Source organism: Nestor notabilis, unplaced genomic scaffold, assembly GCF_000696875.1.
Source record: "Nestor notabilis isolate BGI_N333 unplaced genomic scaffold, ASM69687v1 scaffold18495, whole genome shotgun sequence".
Classification (NCBI taxonomy): Eukaryota; Metazoa; Chordata; class Aves; order Psittaciformes; family Psittacidae; genus Nestor; species Nestor notabilis.
This window is the reverse complement of record NW_009929058.1, coordinates 1,735-19,397: the sequence shown is the minus strand read 5'-3', so window position 1 is coordinate 19,397 and position 17,663 is coordinate 1,735. Positions and strand designations below refer to the sequence as shown.

Here is a 17,663-nt window from a genome sequence, read left to right as displayed (position 1 = left end):
TCTTTCCCTCCAGCCTTTTCCAGTGCCTTGCCTGCAAGGACACAGAGCAAAATGCCTTGGCTTCAAAGTATCAGTGTGAAAAAACAACTCTCTGTAAAAGAACACTGTGCACACATTATCCTGTTTCCCTCTTTCAGCAGTTTTCTGGTATTTATACTTACCACTCTGTCTAGCCATAGATGAACTTTACTTTCTATTGGTTTTGAAACCCCCTGTCTGTTATTACTGGAAATCACTTTAATTTACTTATCTGTTAAGAAGACTATAAGGTAAGAAGACTAGAAGACTATGGCTAAAATAGCAAAGAACAGGGATTTCAAGACTCAGATTTCCAGCCTCCAAAATCAACCCAACATACACACCCACACTACTTTCTGAAATAAATACAACTGGGATGCCAGTGAATGTCTTGATGACTGACTGTATAAAACAGTGATGCAGAAGCCTTCTACTAGATTCTGTGCCTCTCTCTGCAACTGACTGAATATCTTTTTTACTTCCCCTCTTGCTTCAATTTCAGTATTTGTGCACCAGCAGTAATAGTATTTCCTTATTTCACATGAGCAGTATAAGGCTTTATACATTAGTGTTTCTAAAGTATGTAAAATCCTACAGTGAAAAGCATAATTAGAAGTGTTATTAATATCTAATTTTTGTCATGGAATTTTCAGAAGCAAGTGTAAAAATAACCCAACGAAGACCACAATAATGATTATTCACACCTTTGCTGCTCATGTGTTTCAACAAATTATCTGTGTTTTGATTGTTGTAAGGCATCACTAAAAAAAGATAAATTAGCGACTAGCCTGTTATACCTAGTCAGATCCAGCCTGATTTTCAGAAGTGTTGTAAGTGATATTTTATGGCCTGGGGAAGATTCAGATGAACCAGGATGGGATCTCAGGAGGCAGCTAGCAGACCAGCTACTGTTCCAACTCGAGATCTGTGCTTTCTGCTTGTAGCAAAGCCTCACCTATTTCCTCCTTGAGGTCTATTTCAGCTGTTGTAGGGTGAACAATGCCTTCTACTTTCATGGAGCCAATATGGCTGATGTCACTCTGTGTCAGAGAAAGCTGTAAAATAATAATGGGGGAGTAAAAAGTAATTTTAGTGCAAAATCATTTTCATACAAAAAAAACAAAATTAAAGAAGGCTGGATTCAGTCTTTCAGAGATCAGTAGTTTTATTGTGGCCAATATGTGTGATTCTGATATTTAGCCTTTAATTAATTATTTTTTTACAACACTTAAAGAATTTTGCAACATGCCCACAGTTTAGGAGGGCATCCAGAGGAAGTGACTGCTAGAAAAAAAATCATCTTCTAGCATCACACTTTGAAAAGAAAAGGCCAACTTTGGAAATGCTTTTGCTTCAAGAAAAAAAAACATAATATTAAAAACTTTTTCTCCTGTCAAAATATTTGCCCCCAGTAAACTACTGTTGGGGGCCGAGAAGAAGGGCTGAACACTATCTTGGTCTATAAAAGATACCACAACCGAAGTAATTAATTACTCTTTCAGTTCCTGGCATAAATAAGGAATGCTTTACCCACCCAAGTATGTGGATATAGGAACTGATAAAAATAACAAGTAAGACTTTGCAGCTGCTAAACTTGTGCCCTGCACACCTCACTTCTTCAAAGGTGCACTCCAGTATTTAAATCCTAACCAGAACAGTAAGCACTGCCCATTTTAGAGAAGAAAGTGCACAGATTCTAGAGCGACTTCGGACAGGACTGAACGCTTAAGAGAGGAAATCCAAGTTTCATTTACCTGGCCAGATTACTGCTTTTAGCAATCTTTTGGATTTAGTATGTGTCTGGCCCATTCTAGACCACTGTTTTCAGCAAAAGGAGAGTTCAGTACACCTGATCCCATAAGTGCTGCTTTATACAACAGGGTACACATCAGTATAGGGGGCATACAAAAGCAGTTTCCCGAAGAACACCTTTTCCAGATGGCTTTATTATTGGAAATAGTAACAATATTAAAAAGTTTTGACTATATCTCCATAGTTTAATCTGTAAGAAAAAAATTCAGTTTCATTCAGAGGGTCCAAAAATTAAAGAAGGCAAAAAAACCCTCTTCCTCTTGGTGAGAACAGAGGAAAAACAAGCAAAAAAAAAAAAAAAAAAAAGGGACATACAGTTGGCTGGACACCAAGGACATGCAGACATTTTGGTGCAGCAGTTCTGTAATTCTGACCAAGCACGGTGTCACTGTCTGTGCTGAGATGGAGAAGTAGGCATGCCCTACAGCTCTGGTGAGGTTCTCAATTTGAACAGTGAGAGAGTAACACCCCATAGCCCACTCTCAGATGGAGCACCTAGCCTTCTGGGACAAACCAACATGTGGAAGTTCTCGGTGATCCTGGGACCTGGCCCAGAAATACTCTTTTATAAATAATAAATTTGGGACCGCTAATGGAAAGTGTAGAGAAGGTTTTGTACTGGTGTTAGATCAAAAGCAATCTTCTGTTTACGCTAGGCACCATCGCTATGATCCAAATCTGTTGTAACTTTGTATTACCTTCTGTCCTGGCACAAGGCTCTTGGAGGACAAGATAGTGAAACCATCCCCAGGTCCATCTTCAGATGTTGAATTTGAAGTTCCTTCTTTTTCATTGTCCTTTTGTTTGCTCTATTTGAGGGAAGGAAATAAAATAAAAAAAAAAAAAAAAAAGAACTCTCAAAGGGAAAAAATAAAAATCAACATTTACCATTATTCAGAAATCAATAGATTTTATCAGTTACTATACATCTCACCTTTTCGGATCAATATATTATTTATAGCCTTTTAATCTCCAAAGATTATGTAACAACAGGTCTTTCTTGTTTATATAATGCTAAAATTCAGTGGCTCATCTGAGGCATTACATACATTTAGTCACATTAAGAGTCAGGGCATCCACATCCATCTGTACTTTTATTGACAATTAAGGGTTTATTTATGGGTGGGGGTGTGCTAGTTTATTTTTGCTGCTAACAGAGCAGAGTTCATACTAAATGAAACTTAGTAATTTAGTAACTCACTTGAACACTCCAATCTGAAGGAAAAAAAAAGCCTTGATGATCTAAAAAACCCCGTAAGTTTCAGCTAATAAATCACAGCTCTGAATCCGTATTGACAGGAGCAACCCATCACACCTAGATACAAGCAGTCAGAATGACAAAATGAACTAAGTAATAACTGAACTTTGAATTCAAGATTCCCTTTGTGGGACATTCCCCTTCTTGCAGCCTTGCTCCATGAGTAACAAATCTGCTTCTACCAGGACTGCAGAAACATCCCACATCTCTCAATATTTGCTTTAAGGTATGTCAGGAAGCTAACTCTTCCTAACAAGTTCCAAGCACTGCATGTGCACAATTCAAAGTAAGGTGGTATCTGAGATCAATACACAGGGGCATCCCATTAAGCAACTCTGTTTTCTTTTAAAAATTTATTTCTGGATATTCTCAGCTATGGAAATGTATTAAAGCCTAGAGGCATCCAGAAATGTATGCTTAAAACAAGTTTTAAAAATTTAGGTCAAAGCTTGATATCATTAAATCCTACCTAATTAAAAAAGTAGTGTTTTAAGATGCATGCGCTGGAGCACTGATCTGATTACTGCTTTACCAAATTAAATCAATTTGGATTATGAGAGAGGATTGGCAACTGTGAGGGAAGGTGCAGAGGTCAAGTTCTGATTAATTTCTTCTTGCAACTCTTTTAAAAAACATTAACAGCAGCACACCTAAGAACACACGAAACAAAGAGCTTGTCAAAATGATATTTACATACCATGTTGAGACAAGCTCTCTGGGTAGTGAAAAATATTCAACAGCAACCCAGTAACTGTATAAGGCTGAAGGTGTGACATGTCTCAAGTAGAAAATGTTTTAAAACACAGCTTCCTTTATTTAAAAGCTAGAGTTCACTGCCACACGGTGTGGAGATGAAAAGATTCCATACCGTTATCAAGAAAGTATTGCAAAGGGTGACATGGAAATCTAAAGTTTCCCTCAAAGCTTTAAAAGTTTTTGTTACGAAAATTGATTAAAAAGAACCAAAAAAAAAAACCAAAAACCCAACAAACCAACCCAAACAACTGTGTTTGCTTTATTTCTAAAATTTAGAGAAAAAAAATAATCCTGTTGTGTCTATTATCAACTCCTACCTCCCATTTCTAGTTGTTACAAACAATGCTGAAGTGCTAATTAATTCCTCCTAATAACCTCAGTCAGTTTTGATCGACTTCCTCTCCCACACCTCCAGAATCCCATGTCTGCCTCATGCTTACCTTTTTGGGTGTCCGGGCCTTGGGAGATTTTGCCTTCTTCCCACTCTTTTTGTTCACCATCGTTTTCCTTCCCTTCTTCTCAGGAGCAGGTGAAAGGATGGTCTCAGATTTGCCTTTGGCGCCCCGTTTCTTGGCTAGAAGCTCTGGCTGAATTCTGGGCAGGACACCTCCACTTGCAATAGTCACACCTTTGAGCAACTGCAAGGAGAAGCAGTGTAAAGACACACATTACAGATTCTCTTAGTTGGCACTCAAGCTGTTTTTGCTGACTACATTACACATACACAAGTAGACCCCACACCTCTTAAAGCATTGCACCTTGCCCCTTTATCATGAACAAAACCAAACAGAAACTATTAAGGGGAAAATCCACAACTATAAGAAACCTGGCAGTGACGGTGAGGTCAGCCAGCACATCTCAGAAAACTCCATTACTTTACCAGTCTCTCTTCTCTCTTCCAGTGCTGATCTTTCTGCATACCTGTCTTTGGTGCCTCGCAATCAGTAAGTGAGGGTAAGAGAAGATGATAAGTGCCTGCAGGCTACTTAAAAAACTGTTTGCATCACAGCCCTGCTCAAAGGACTGGTTGCAGAACACTTTGGTAGGGAAACAGATTCAGTGAAAGCAAGCATGAATCTCAAGAACCTGCTTTGCAAAAGGAATGGACTGTGATATTACATAGTGGACAAAGTCTGGCTAAATCCTAACAGACACCACTAGATCTAGCCCCCAGTTTAGAGGCCAGTGACCAGCGCCACAGAGCAGGGAGTAGGCTGGTAGTGTTAGCATGCTTTTCCCTCTCTCTTGCCCTCTGTTTTGACTTTTCAGTCCCCCTGACTGGGAACAGGGCTAGATGACTTCATGGGCACCACATTTTCATTATTTAAAGCAGTCAAAGTGCAGGAATGTTTTAAAGTGTGAATGATGTCATACATCTTCATAGGAGGCCAACCAAGAAGAGATACTCTGATGCTGATGGAACCTTTCCAGTATTATCTCTGAATTCACAGACCATGCCATGATCACTTTTCTCAGTTAAGTTCAGCAGAAGTGATCCCACAAGTGACCCTCAGAGTCAGAGCATTGTGAACGACAGTCTGGTTGCTAATGGGATTTGGGCATACAGACAGGGACGCAGTCCTGGAGGGAGCAATAGTGAGTGAGTGGGTCAGATCCCTACCCAAGATGGGCCTCTCAGCCAACGTAGCAGAACACACATTTCTACAACTTTTGAGAAAAGGTCTTCCATATGGCACATTTTCTTTAAGTATTGGATCTCCCAGAGATAAAAATTAAGCATCAAGTTTACCCACTTCAGTAGGACTCACAGGCTACAAAAGAAGCAAAATTTGTACCAGAGAATTTAAGATGAGATATCAGAAAACCTTTTTTGTCTGCTTTATTGAAGCAGGCACAATCTTGTCGTCTTCTGCTACAACAACTGCGTTCTCATTCACGTGTCAGACTAAACCGTTTCTAAACTTCCATAATACCTGCTTCATTCATGCCACAGCACTGAAATGTAAACAGGTACCTGATTCAGTTCCTCATCATTTGCAACTGCCAAGAGGATGTGTCTGGGGGCAATTCTTCCTTTCTTGTTGTCTCGTGCTGCATTTCCTGCTAATTCTAGAATTTCAGCTGTAAACACATTGAGATAAAAATTAGTAAAAAAATGCAGTTTATGCACACCCTATATACACATTTTACATTCCTTCTTCGTATCCATTTCCCTTTGTAGGGGTGTTTCTTGTTTTAAATGGTCTTTGCTACAGAAAGGCAGAAACCAAACCACACACTCCATGTATTTGTAAATTTACATAAAATAATTTGTTCTTCCTAATTCCCTAAAGGATAGCTTGCAGAAAATACGCTAAGCTTAATTCAGATAACTTCTTTAACAAGCCAGTCAGAATTCTCTTCAAAACCAAAAAGAAATAAATAAAAGAAACACCCTATAAAAACATACATCAGTAGCCCAAAATCGAGCAGTAATCTGTAAACATTAGAACAGCAAAGCATGCAATGAAACCCCAAACCTAGTACAGACAGGACAAAACAGCAAGGATTCTCAGGACCAGGTAAGACAAAGACTGAGGTGCATTTAAAGAAATACTTGGAAAGCCAACAAACTAACCAAGCAATGCTGTAATTCCGCATTAAAGGGCATTGAAAATCTGTGAGAAGCTTCATTTCAGAACAAGATAAAAGAGGTTTGACTTAGATGCAAGCAGAGACAATGCAAGAGCTTCGGTACATGAACTATTGGTTGAAAGTTTCTTCTGCAACTCTGGGAAGAGGAAGTCACTTCAAAAGTATTTTCTCTAAATCTGCAGTAACATCTATACTGTGATTAAAGTTGCTGAGCTTTTTCTATTTATTATAGAAGAAACAGACAAATCTTTCTGAGTTTATTTGATCTGTAGCAGTCATGATAATTCATTAACTTATACAGTGTGGCTCCTACTCAGAAGTTATTTCTCATGTAAGAATTCCACTGAAACACTGAGTAGGAAGGAAGGAAGGGAATAGTTTTGCTCCAAATAATCATAACAATAATATCTACACCTTCTTTCATTTGAAAAGTATCCAGTGTCCCTGTCTTCTGGTTTTTGGGTTTGTTTTTACATAACAGGGATAAGAAAATTACAGCCCATCAGTGTCCTTTTAATGATATCTTACTCCTTTTTATAAACCAAATAAAGAACTGTAGCTATTCTTAAAAAGAAGAACTTCCATGAAAAATATACCTGAAATCTACATAATGCTCTTTGGCTAAAATTCAAGGGATTTCAACATGAGGTTTAGCTCTCAATTCATGTGAAAAATACAAGCCTTCAATTTCATTCAGTTAGAATAACAAAACTACATACTTGTCATCCAGTTTTCACTACTATACAGCATACATATTTAACTGAATGTTGAAGATGTAAAAGACGTTTTTTAAATCATGTGCATATTCATGGTGAATTATTTAAGAAACAGGCACTGTCTGCTGAAAATCTGACATTCATGCCAAAGTTTCAAGAAACATTATCAAATTTGCAAAGACAAGCACTTAAATTTTAGGAAATAAAAGAACTGTGGTTGTAACAGTAAGGCCACTGCCACGAAGAAAAAGCAGTGCGTGATCAGACAATCAGAAACAGTATCACATCACAAACACACGCCCTGCCTACGTTAAAAGTTAGGGCAGCAACCTTGGCTCTAGCATTTCATAACTTTGAAGCATCTGACTTGGACTTTAAAGGAGGAGACTGAACAGAGATCCTGCATAAGCCAGCTATATTCACCCCAGCAGGGCTGCAAGGCTGGAAGTTTCAGACCCTCTTCCCAGACCTCTGGCAGTGGAGCTAATACAGCAGCAGACAACAGGAACAGATTGCAGATCCATCGTGCAGACCAGCATAAAGCAAGAAAAGAAACTCGGACTTCTCCAGTGGATTTTGCAGATGTGTGCTGATAGCAGAGGAAAACTGCATCAGGGAAATAAAAAGGCAACACATACTTACCTGTGCAGTAACTGAAGTTCTTTCAGATGTGCCAACAGGCACATCCTGCTACCTGTATGCTCACCCCAGTCCCCCAGGTTCTGGGTCCTTTGGCCAGCAGCATCCTGATGGTGCACTCAAATGTCCTCTTGCCTAATGTTAAGAGCAAAAAACGCAGAACACTCAAATGCCAGCCATCTGCCACAGGACACCAGAAAGAAGGGAATCCAAGGCAGAGATGATGTATAGCAGACTGTGGAATATACACATAACTTAGCAAAGGATGTCAATTGTTTGCATAGGTGAATAATTGCCTTACCTCCCTCAAACGATTGTTTATACGCATATTTTTCTTACGCTGGAGGCAGGGACTTACAATCTTCAGAATATAAAATGGCACTTGCAAAGTTCAACATCAAATCTGGAGGGTTCAGTTTTCACAGCCTCTGCTGATAATAACAGATTCCTAAAGAAACTGCTTTACATTTCAAGTAGATTCATTCTGACAGCTGAGGTTATACACTCCAAGAAGACTAGTATAAGAATATAGGTCCTATAACAAAGTCCTGTACTATATCAAGCTACCTTGAAATTGGGCATCTTGATATTCTCAGACATATGTTGGTTTTACTTTACATGCTCTTAGCAGCAGACATTAAGAATTAAAACGAAATACGGAAGTAATCTTACTTCCATTAAGATTCAAAATGCAGAAAAATGCCTTCTACACTGGAAGCATAACTTCAAATTCAGACATCTTCAGTGCAGACGGCTACAAGCAAACTAGCTCATTTACGCACTCCACAGTGTACCTAGGCCTCAGACAGACATCAAATGCTGGTCAACAGGGTAATGCCCAGAGCTATCCACTGACTCTACACAACACCTGGTATTTTAAAAGGAGCCTTTCTCCTGTTTGATAAGCACTCGGGATCAGGGAAGACCATAACTGTATTCCAAGTGTCACAAGCAGCAGTCAAGCTACGACCTGAATGGGATTACAATTTCTTATCCTGTGACATACAGAAAAAAAAAAAAAGGTTTCTTTAGCTGATGGATCAACAGATTTAGGAGTGTCTGCGAACTAAAAGCATCCTAGCCAGGCCAAAGCTATTTGTTCTGCTGAGCTCAGCTGCTTTTGTGAAGTACTCAGATGGACTGATAAGAAAGGTGTACAAGAACTTTTGATAGCAGAATTGGAAAGATTGCAAACAGGTTATTTTCCAGTTCTCCTTCAGGATAAATTGTAACGGTTCCTGTTATGCTACCACATACAAATCTACCACTAACACCTTTGCTATGAAAGATGGGTCAGATGATGGAGTCCTTTGTCCTCCATTTGCAAGTGAAAAAGTATTTGCTTGATTTGTCTCTTGATGGCAGATGAGTACAACAGACAGAAGAGTGTGGCAGTTGATCTCCTTTGAAGGAAGAAGTATTTGCTGGTGGTGTGTTCTGCCCTAATTTAGAGAAGATGGCTTACCACTGACATCTTCCATGAGTTCCTCTGACCGGCACACCATTCACATGTCTTCTGCTTCCTAATCAAGAGGTATCTGTATTCTTTGCCTACATTTTGGGAACATGCATTATGGGACATATGCAGTTGATGTTTGATTTAGATGATGATGATTGTAGTCAGGCCCATGCACACTAAGAGCATAGTCTGCCATGTGTCTGTTGCAAAGTCCATAAATCCAATGGGATTGAGGCCCATTTTTCATGGAGTTTCAACTCTGAAGCCAGTGGAGCCCAACACTGTTCCAGCAAACACAACTTTCTGGATAGGAATTAAGCTGCACTTTTGCAATATGATTTTCAAGCCTAAGATATAAAAATAGCATAGAGATATTATGGAAGAAAAAAAAGAAAGCCTTAGAACACCAATGAGATCTTCCTCACATCCTCGCAGTAGCTAATCAGTCAAGGTAAAAGTACCTCTTCTTGAAATACATTGTGGTGATAGCCGGCATTTTAACAGTGGGGTTGCTAAGCTAAAGCCCAGATTTGGCACTGATAATGGTTTTGGTGCAGCCACAATCAAATCTGCATACAAGGGGAAAAATGGGCATCTAGTGGCTCATGAAAAAGAACTTGCATCAAAGCCAAGAGGCAGTCTGAAGCACGTGGCAACTGGGAATAAGGATGCTCAAGACATATATGCACCACCTGGATAATGCTAGTCAAAAGGCTCAGTGCTTCAGGGCAATACAACTATAGGCCATCAACAGACCACATGCACAATTGATGGCTTGCATGAGAATTGCTGGTCCATGCTAGACCCTGGTTGTATGCCATCAGACAGTCCTGGTCCTGTTTGACCCTTCCAGCCTCATCTACCCAGCCATGACTTGCTCTCCCAGCTCCATAGCCCATTTTCCTTTCCTTGACAATCCACACATGAAACTCCTACCTCAGCTGCCTTTCCTGGACAGTCTCCATTCCTCCCTCCCACCTACTCTTATCAGTTGTAGTAATACTCAGGCTCAATCTTCCTTTCTAGGTTCTTCATTTTCAGCACCCTCTCCATCCAGTCCTTCATCTATGCCCTATTTTTCCAACTTACCCTGCAGCATCCTGTCAGGATTTTTGGACGCTCCTTCCCTCTGGTCATCAGTTCAGCTTTCCATCCATGGCTCTGTCTCCAGCATCAATATTCTTTTCCCATAATCATCATTTCCCCAGAAGGTTATGATCCATTCTCACTTTCCTTCTCTCACCAGTGTGGAACCTGTTCCCAGTCTCCTAGTCTGCCTATCCAGTTAATTCCAGCCTGCCCTTCCCACCCCACAAGTAGGATTAGCCTCTCCTTCAACTCCTATTCATGTACTCCCTGCTGTCAGTCCCAGACCTCTTGCCACCCACCTCTGCGTGGCTTCTGCCTTCCCATTAGAGAGCTTCCTCCTTCGTGCTGCCCAGTACCGCTGAGACCACAGAAAGCCCACTCCCTGCTCTGTGCTGTGACCAGGAGCAGCCAGGGACAGCAGTGAAAGTTATTCTGAGCACCAGCAGCCATGGGCTGAAGCATGCTCAGCCACTGCGTGCAGTGGCCCATGAACAGTCCTGCCACATGTTGGAGCTGAAAGGTTGAGGCACACACTGTCATTCTAGGGACACAAGAATAGGCAGCCTGGGCAGCACCGGGCGCTGAGAGAGGCTGGAACATGCTCAGTGAGGACCAAGTCTTTGGAAATTTTAGCTGTTAAAATCAAAGAAGTCTCTGCTGAGCCTAAGCAACCTGTGTATTTTCAGAGTTACAGCTTGGCCAAAGAGAGCAGATTTCTCTGAGATGGCAGAGACTACCATTCCCCTTTTGTAAAGCATCAAGGCTCTGCTCAAACACAGAGAAGCACCCAGGCATTTAGAGGAGAAGTCCTGATTAATGTTTTCACATAGCACAAAAATATGGTTCAATCTGCATCTGTGAAACAGTTGAAGAACCAGACTCCCTTACTCCCACCCTCCCAGATCTACTCTGAAGCAGTTCCCCTGTATGCAGGCTTTCAGCCTGAGTAGGCATTTCATAGTTGCAACTCCATGAGAGAAAACTGGAATTTCTAATAGGAAGTATCAGATGAAGTTAATAAATGTTACCAGTTTGGCATATAATACCCCTTTTGACAACAGCCTTGGAAAGCACATTTTGTTTCTAAAGGCTTCACAAAACCAAAGACTATATTCACACAAACATAGAGGATTTGATGTTGCAACAGTGGTTTTTAATTAAACTATCCACCTTTGTAATCTTTTCAAACAAAACTCTGGGTAGAGCACAGAAACTTTGGTTTGGAAAGACCATTATCCACAAGCAATAGGTATCCGTTCAGAAACATGACTCCATCCTATTACAACAAACACAGGGTTGGGACAAGATGGGGTTCTCTCTCTGTTGAACCAAGCAGCTTAGAATAGCATTTCCTTACATTTTATGTGGGCCCCCAGCCTACAGCTCTAGCAATTTCCTTGCCTGGTTGACTACACATTCTTCTCTAAAACAAAGTGTAGGCGCACACGTAATCTGCCCTTACCATATTAATGATTTAATTTAAACCACACTTACTAGCCAGAAACAGAGCCAAGATATACATGGTTCTAGTTCAGGTAACAGGTAAACAGTGCTGCACTGTGTGTTATAAAACGATGACTGTAACTCAGTCTACAGTACCAAAATGCTGTGCACACTAGATGTGCTGTTGACAATTTATTATTACACCTTGTAATAATCGCCAGAGCTCAGAACAAGCATCCCTAAATGTTTATTCTAGAAACTCCTCTGAATGCTATGGACCCCTGGGGAGCGTGTAAAGAAAAAAAAAATATATTCCTCTCCAGACTGAAGGCCAGCAGAGTCACTATGCAGCACCTTATTCAGTTATAGAAGTTACTGCAGTTTCCAAACCTCAGGTGATATGGTTTTCATCTTGCAATACCCAGACATCCAGGAGTCTGCAGATGACTTCTAAGTGACTCACAGTTGATGATAAAGTCAAGCTAACACATCTTATTACAGAGGAATTCATATTTATGACATTCCTGAACCACCGCTAGAAAACATAGAGAGGTATATCAACAAAAACAAGACTGAAAATCACTGTGGTAGAGCAGGGGAGCTACAAGATGAATCCTCCATCTCTACCTTTCCCCCTAAGTCCCTGCAGCCACTGAAGAACCCTTGCTGAGCAGCACTCTGTTGCAAACAGCTAAGCAAGCTCTGTAAGCCAAGGACTTCCCCAGTACCGCACAACTGCACAAGCTCCACTGAGAGAGATTTCTGCAGTTACAAGACTTCATTTTTAATGTATGAAACCGGATTGTGCAAATATACATATGTTCTTAATGTAGTAAAAGATCTCTTCCAAAACCACTTAAAGAACTGATCTTTCTGATCAAATAACATCAATGTTTGTTCTTACACAGGAAAAAACAAAGTGGAAGAAATGCTCATCATCTTGGATTTTGACTCTGCTTTTCAGTGGCGTTTTGTTTTATTTTAAAACCAGCTCATTTTCTGGACTTGGCTCTTGAAGAAGCTGGGGGTTAACATAAATGCAACTTTAAACATTTTGCTTGCATTTCTTTCGCATAAGCAATACTTTTTCACTCCAACTCCAGAAGTAGCCTCAGAAAAAAAAAAAATTAAAAAAAATCAATTCTCATCCTGCAATTAATCAGCAGAAATGTGGACATTTCTGTAACATGCTATTAGGCATCATCAGAAATTTAGTTGTCATAGTGAAATTATCACTATTTCAGATTTTGAAAGAAAATAGTGCTTTTTATTGCCTGGTAGCAAGAACAGGGTTTCATGTGTAAAAAACAGACAGCAATGTTTACATAAAGACTGGCATGCTGTTACATGGACAACCAGGCTCCATGCAAGCTTCTTCCACGCCACTCTAGAATAAACTACGCTCCTGAAACACAACTCACTCAGCTAGTTTCATCCAGGCTTGTGACTCCTCATAGATTCTCTAATGCACCTCAGTCTTGATCTGTAATGCCTAAATAACCTGAACGAGAATCCTCTCTGCACCGGGAGTTGTAACAATTTGCTAAGGTGCCATTTTCCACAATTAAATAGAAACCAAGCAGGTATGATCATAGGCCAGTGAAATATTACAATATACATCACAGTATATTGCAGTATATTGTATCACCATGTGACATCTGCCCCTTCCTCTGAGGTCAGTTTCAGAAAGGGAGGAAAACCTCAGGTATGTGGGAAGATTTAAACCCTGAAACACTTCTTTTATATACTTAGGCAAGCCAAATGAACAACCTCCATATTTCATAACACTTTAACGCTGTTCTCCGAGGAGAAATGCAGACAGAGAAACAGTTTGCTCACTTAAAAAGCACAACAGGTGCACAAGGTGAGTTTGCGCTCTTTTCTCCTGTTGCATCCAGGTGTATCAAAAGCCTAATTCACATCAGTTTTCTCTTGGACAGAAACTACCTAGATGTGACTCCTCACTCTGCAAAGCAATAAAAAAATAATCCTTCCAAGCATGGTGCCTCTAAAGGAGAAAATTTCCATCCTCAGCCTCTTCAAGAAGCAAATTCATCTTCTTAACATTTGAAGTGAATTTCAACAAATCAGTACTGCACTTGCAGAGCCTGAGTTTCAGAAGTGCTGAACACGTTCGTATCCCATTCCATGGATATCTCTGGTTTCTTTGTGTGATCAGCACTTCCAGGATCAGGTTCCTGGTTTACCTGCTAGGTACTCTATGACGGCTGCCATGTAAACTGGTGCTCCAACACCTATCCGGTACTTGTATGTTCCCTTCTTTAAGTAGCGCATCATTCTCCCCACAGGGAAAATAACACCTGCCCTGCTTGAGCGTGAGAGTTTGGACATTTTCTTCTTCCCACTTCGGCCTGACATCTTGCAGCTTTGTGCTTTTCAATTGCTGTTGATTCTTAACCCCTTGCTCCAATCCAAAAGCTGCAAGACAAAAGAAATAGGATGGGTGTTGAGCACGTGTGAAACAGCTTTATACGTTGTCTCATTCTTCCAGAAGAAAAAAATCCAAACCCATTCTCAATAGCTGTTCAAGATGAGGCATTACTCACTAAAAGCTGGACAACTGGAACATTTGGTATTCTTTGCTATACTTTTGATTACTGCACTTTCAGTGTAGCAATATCACAGAAAAGTGGTTTGGATAATGTATGTATTTATATATATATATCTATTAAAAAAAAAAAAAAAAGGACATTAAATGAATTTTACAAAAAAAAAAACAAACAAAAAAACCCAAACAAACCCAAAACCAGAAAAAGAACACACAAAACCTCACCAAAACAAAACCGAATCACACCAGGGCATATTTCCATTCTGATTGTTAAGTTTAGCAAGTTATAAACAGCAGAGAAGTACTGGCACAATCGACAGCATTAGAAAAGCTGAAAACCAGACACTGGTGCCACTTCTAAGTAGAGAAAGTTGTACTGCTTGCACGGAAGACAAACCCTACCTACAAACACACTGCTTCTTCACAGGCCTTTCATATGGGGAATTTCGCACGCACAGCTGAAGCAGAGCAGCAGGCAAGCACCTATGCTTCAAGCACCTCTCGTAGGGTTACTGAGGCCTCAGGAACTGAGAGCCAGCTCACAGGCTTCACCACTTTGTAATTCTCCCCGGATCACCTTCACAGCAGCGCCCGGGAGCCCCAGAACCGTCCCCCACAGAGCAGAGAGGAGGTCTTTAATCTCTCATTTCAAAATGACTACCAGGTTTTTCTGTCCATCAAGCTCCCTGAAGCTGTGGGGTTTTACTCCCTGCATTAAGAGCCAGTCTAGTCTATACATACGAGCAAAAAGAACAATCTCATTTCCTCCTTGTTTTTCTGCCAACTGTGAGATTGCAGGTAAACAGACAACAAACCCTAGTGTCAGCCACTCCAAAGTGTGCATGGGTTTTAATTACACCTCTAGCTCTCACTCACAGCCAAATAATGGTACAGTTTTAACTCTGTTTACAAAAATTAACTCCATTTCAATAGCTGCCCTGGGGTTTAATTATGATGCTGGTTACTCCTCTGAACTAAACAAAAAGTATGTCTGCCACAGTTGGTATCTCTGCTGCTCATCATTCCACTCCAAGTTCCCTGTGAACTGCCAGCCTGGAATCATGAGCAGTGGTAAAAGAGCTCATGATCTGCCACTTGCAAGTGCCGATTAAAAGCAATGGCCACTTCAAACAGATATGAGTGGAAAAAAATCCCAAGCAATCCATTAATTGCATTGATGCAGAAGCAGCCAGTTGTGTAGGACAGAGATTACTAGGAAGCAGCTCCATTGATTAGTACCAGCAGGTTACAGGGCGGGGAGGGGGGGAAAGAGCTGTTGTGAAAAGGCAATCCTTGCATAAGGGTGTACAAGCAAGAGGACAGCCACCATTAAGCTGAGGAGTTGTGTCCAACCACAGATACCACACTTCAGGCATGCACAGCCGTGAGAATCCAAAGGAGGGCAGTAAGAACAATTGGAAGGTGAAAAGAAGCAGGGAGGCATGATAATGGTCTTTAGAGATGCTGCTTCAAAGGTGGAGGAAGTGTTCCCTATGAAAGTGGCAGAAGAGCAGGACTCTTACAAAAGCTGTGCAGCAGGGAGGAGAGCAGAGCACTGGGCTCAGTCAGACAGGGAGGTGGCAGAATCTTCCCACCATGACAACTTTAAAACAGTTACAGAACGTATGTCAGAAATGGCACAGGCAGGGCTGGATCTGCCTTGGGATGGAGGCTGGAGGTCTCTCAAGGTCCCTTTCTCCCAGCCCTCTTGCTAAATGAAATTTGCAATTTGTGATAAACCCTTTATAAACTTTCAATTTCATACTAAGCTACCAATTAACATTTATAAAGTGTCCTTTTCAGTTTGTGATAACTGACATTCAAATTAATGAATAAACGTAGGCTGGGAATTAGATTTCTAGCTATCAGAGGAGCAAACTTCTGGAACAGCCTTCTCTCATGAGTAATATGTGCAACATTAACTCATTTTAAGGTGGAACTTAGTAAACGCATGCACTAGGTTGCGGTCAAATTCCTGCAATTCCAGCAGGACAGTTTCATCACCCCAGAGTTCAGTCCTGTGCTGAAATCCCTAGAAAGAGTAGGGATAGTACAGCAAACCATGTATCACAATGATATTAAGCTGACCTCTGATATATTTGCTCCTGTAGCAGCAAATCTCAATTGCCTGTAAATCAATTGGAAAAAAACCCCAAAGCAAACAGCATAAGATTAGATTACATCCACAGAAAATACTGTAATTGCACTTGATCTCTGTGATACAGAATCAAAACATATTTGTATAACTAAGCACACCACTCTGGGGCAGGCTATTGCACTATGTAACTTTCTGTTTAATTAATCACTTCTGTTGTCTCACTGAACTTTCCACCCCTGTCTACCCCTTTATTTTTCCCTTCTCTCCCACAAGAAGTCTCAGCTTTTTTTCCCTACTGCCAAGGCAGCCTCTGGAATCCCAGAACATTTTCCAAATACAGTGCAGGCAACAGATCAGGTATGCTTGTGGAATGATGTGAGAGCCTAATTACAAAAGAAGTTTCAAAACTCTGCTAACAGTCTTTCTCTTCTTTGCAACTTACATGGACCAGGGTGTACTGGGGAGTCACATACAAAATAGCGTGTTCTTGTCTCATCTTGAATGCTATGGGAGGCAATTTTTGGTAAAAAGCCAAGCTATGGCATAGTCACATCTATTAAAATACAGCTCCTGTGGACCTGGCCGAAGACATATAGTACACTGGGCTTGCCAGCTCTCTACACTAGCCACCTTGAAGGGTGGACACCAAGCTCAGGTGACTGTCAGTCTTTGGGATCTTCAAGTTCTCTTGCACAGAAGAGCTATACCTGGTCTACATCAAGGTTGAATCATTCGACCCACAGGCAGGGATTTGGTTTACTGTGAACAGACATCAGCTCAGCCCTGACAGTTACATGATGGACTCACTTGAACTGCTCCAAAGCTGCCAACAGCTGAAGACCTACAAGCTGAGCACTGCTGTCCTAATTGTTCTCTTTGGGTGATACAGCTAAGCTCCAAGGGCTTATCAGTTGAAAAGCACTTGAGCTTACCCACATTAGTTCCATCACTGCCAGCTGATTCATCCTCTCCAAGTTTGCCCTTATAAACTACAGCCTCCATCAAAAAATAGAGCCATGCCATTTACGTGAAGTCCATCCTCGCTGTGTTGGAAGACCTGCATCTGTATCTGGCTACCATGACATCATGAGGCTTGGGCAATTTAAAGCAGTTAGCTTTTCCAAGCTCTTAACGGCACACTCCTACTCCGCCATGACTCCAACACCCCTGTGTTGCTATGGAGGATTTAGTAGCTACCAGATCTCATGGAG

General features: G+C 40.9%; 1 protein-coding gene across 1 annotated transcript in view; it reads right to left on the bottom strand.

Annotated features, from left to right (window-relative positions):
• The window catches only part of LOC104405966 (core histone macro-H2A.2), a gene marked incomplete at its 3' end in the record, with an annotated part of 16,408 nt that extends 2,181 nt beyond the window's left edge, over positions 1–14,227 (bottom strand). Inside the window, 7 exon segments of the mRNA XM_010014818.1 lie at position 1; positions 3–31; positions 974–1,073; positions 2,529–2,639; positions 4,285–4,482; positions 5,820–5,926; positions 13,993–14,227. The exon segment at position 1 is cut by the window's left edge and continues 78 nt beyond it. Coding sequence (XP_010013120.1) covers position 1; positions 3–31; positions 974–1,073; positions 2,529–2,639; positions 4,285–4,482; positions 5,820–5,926; positions 13,993–14,164 — 718 coding nt within the window.
• Between the last annotated feature and the right edge of the window lie 3,436 nt (positions 14,228–17,663).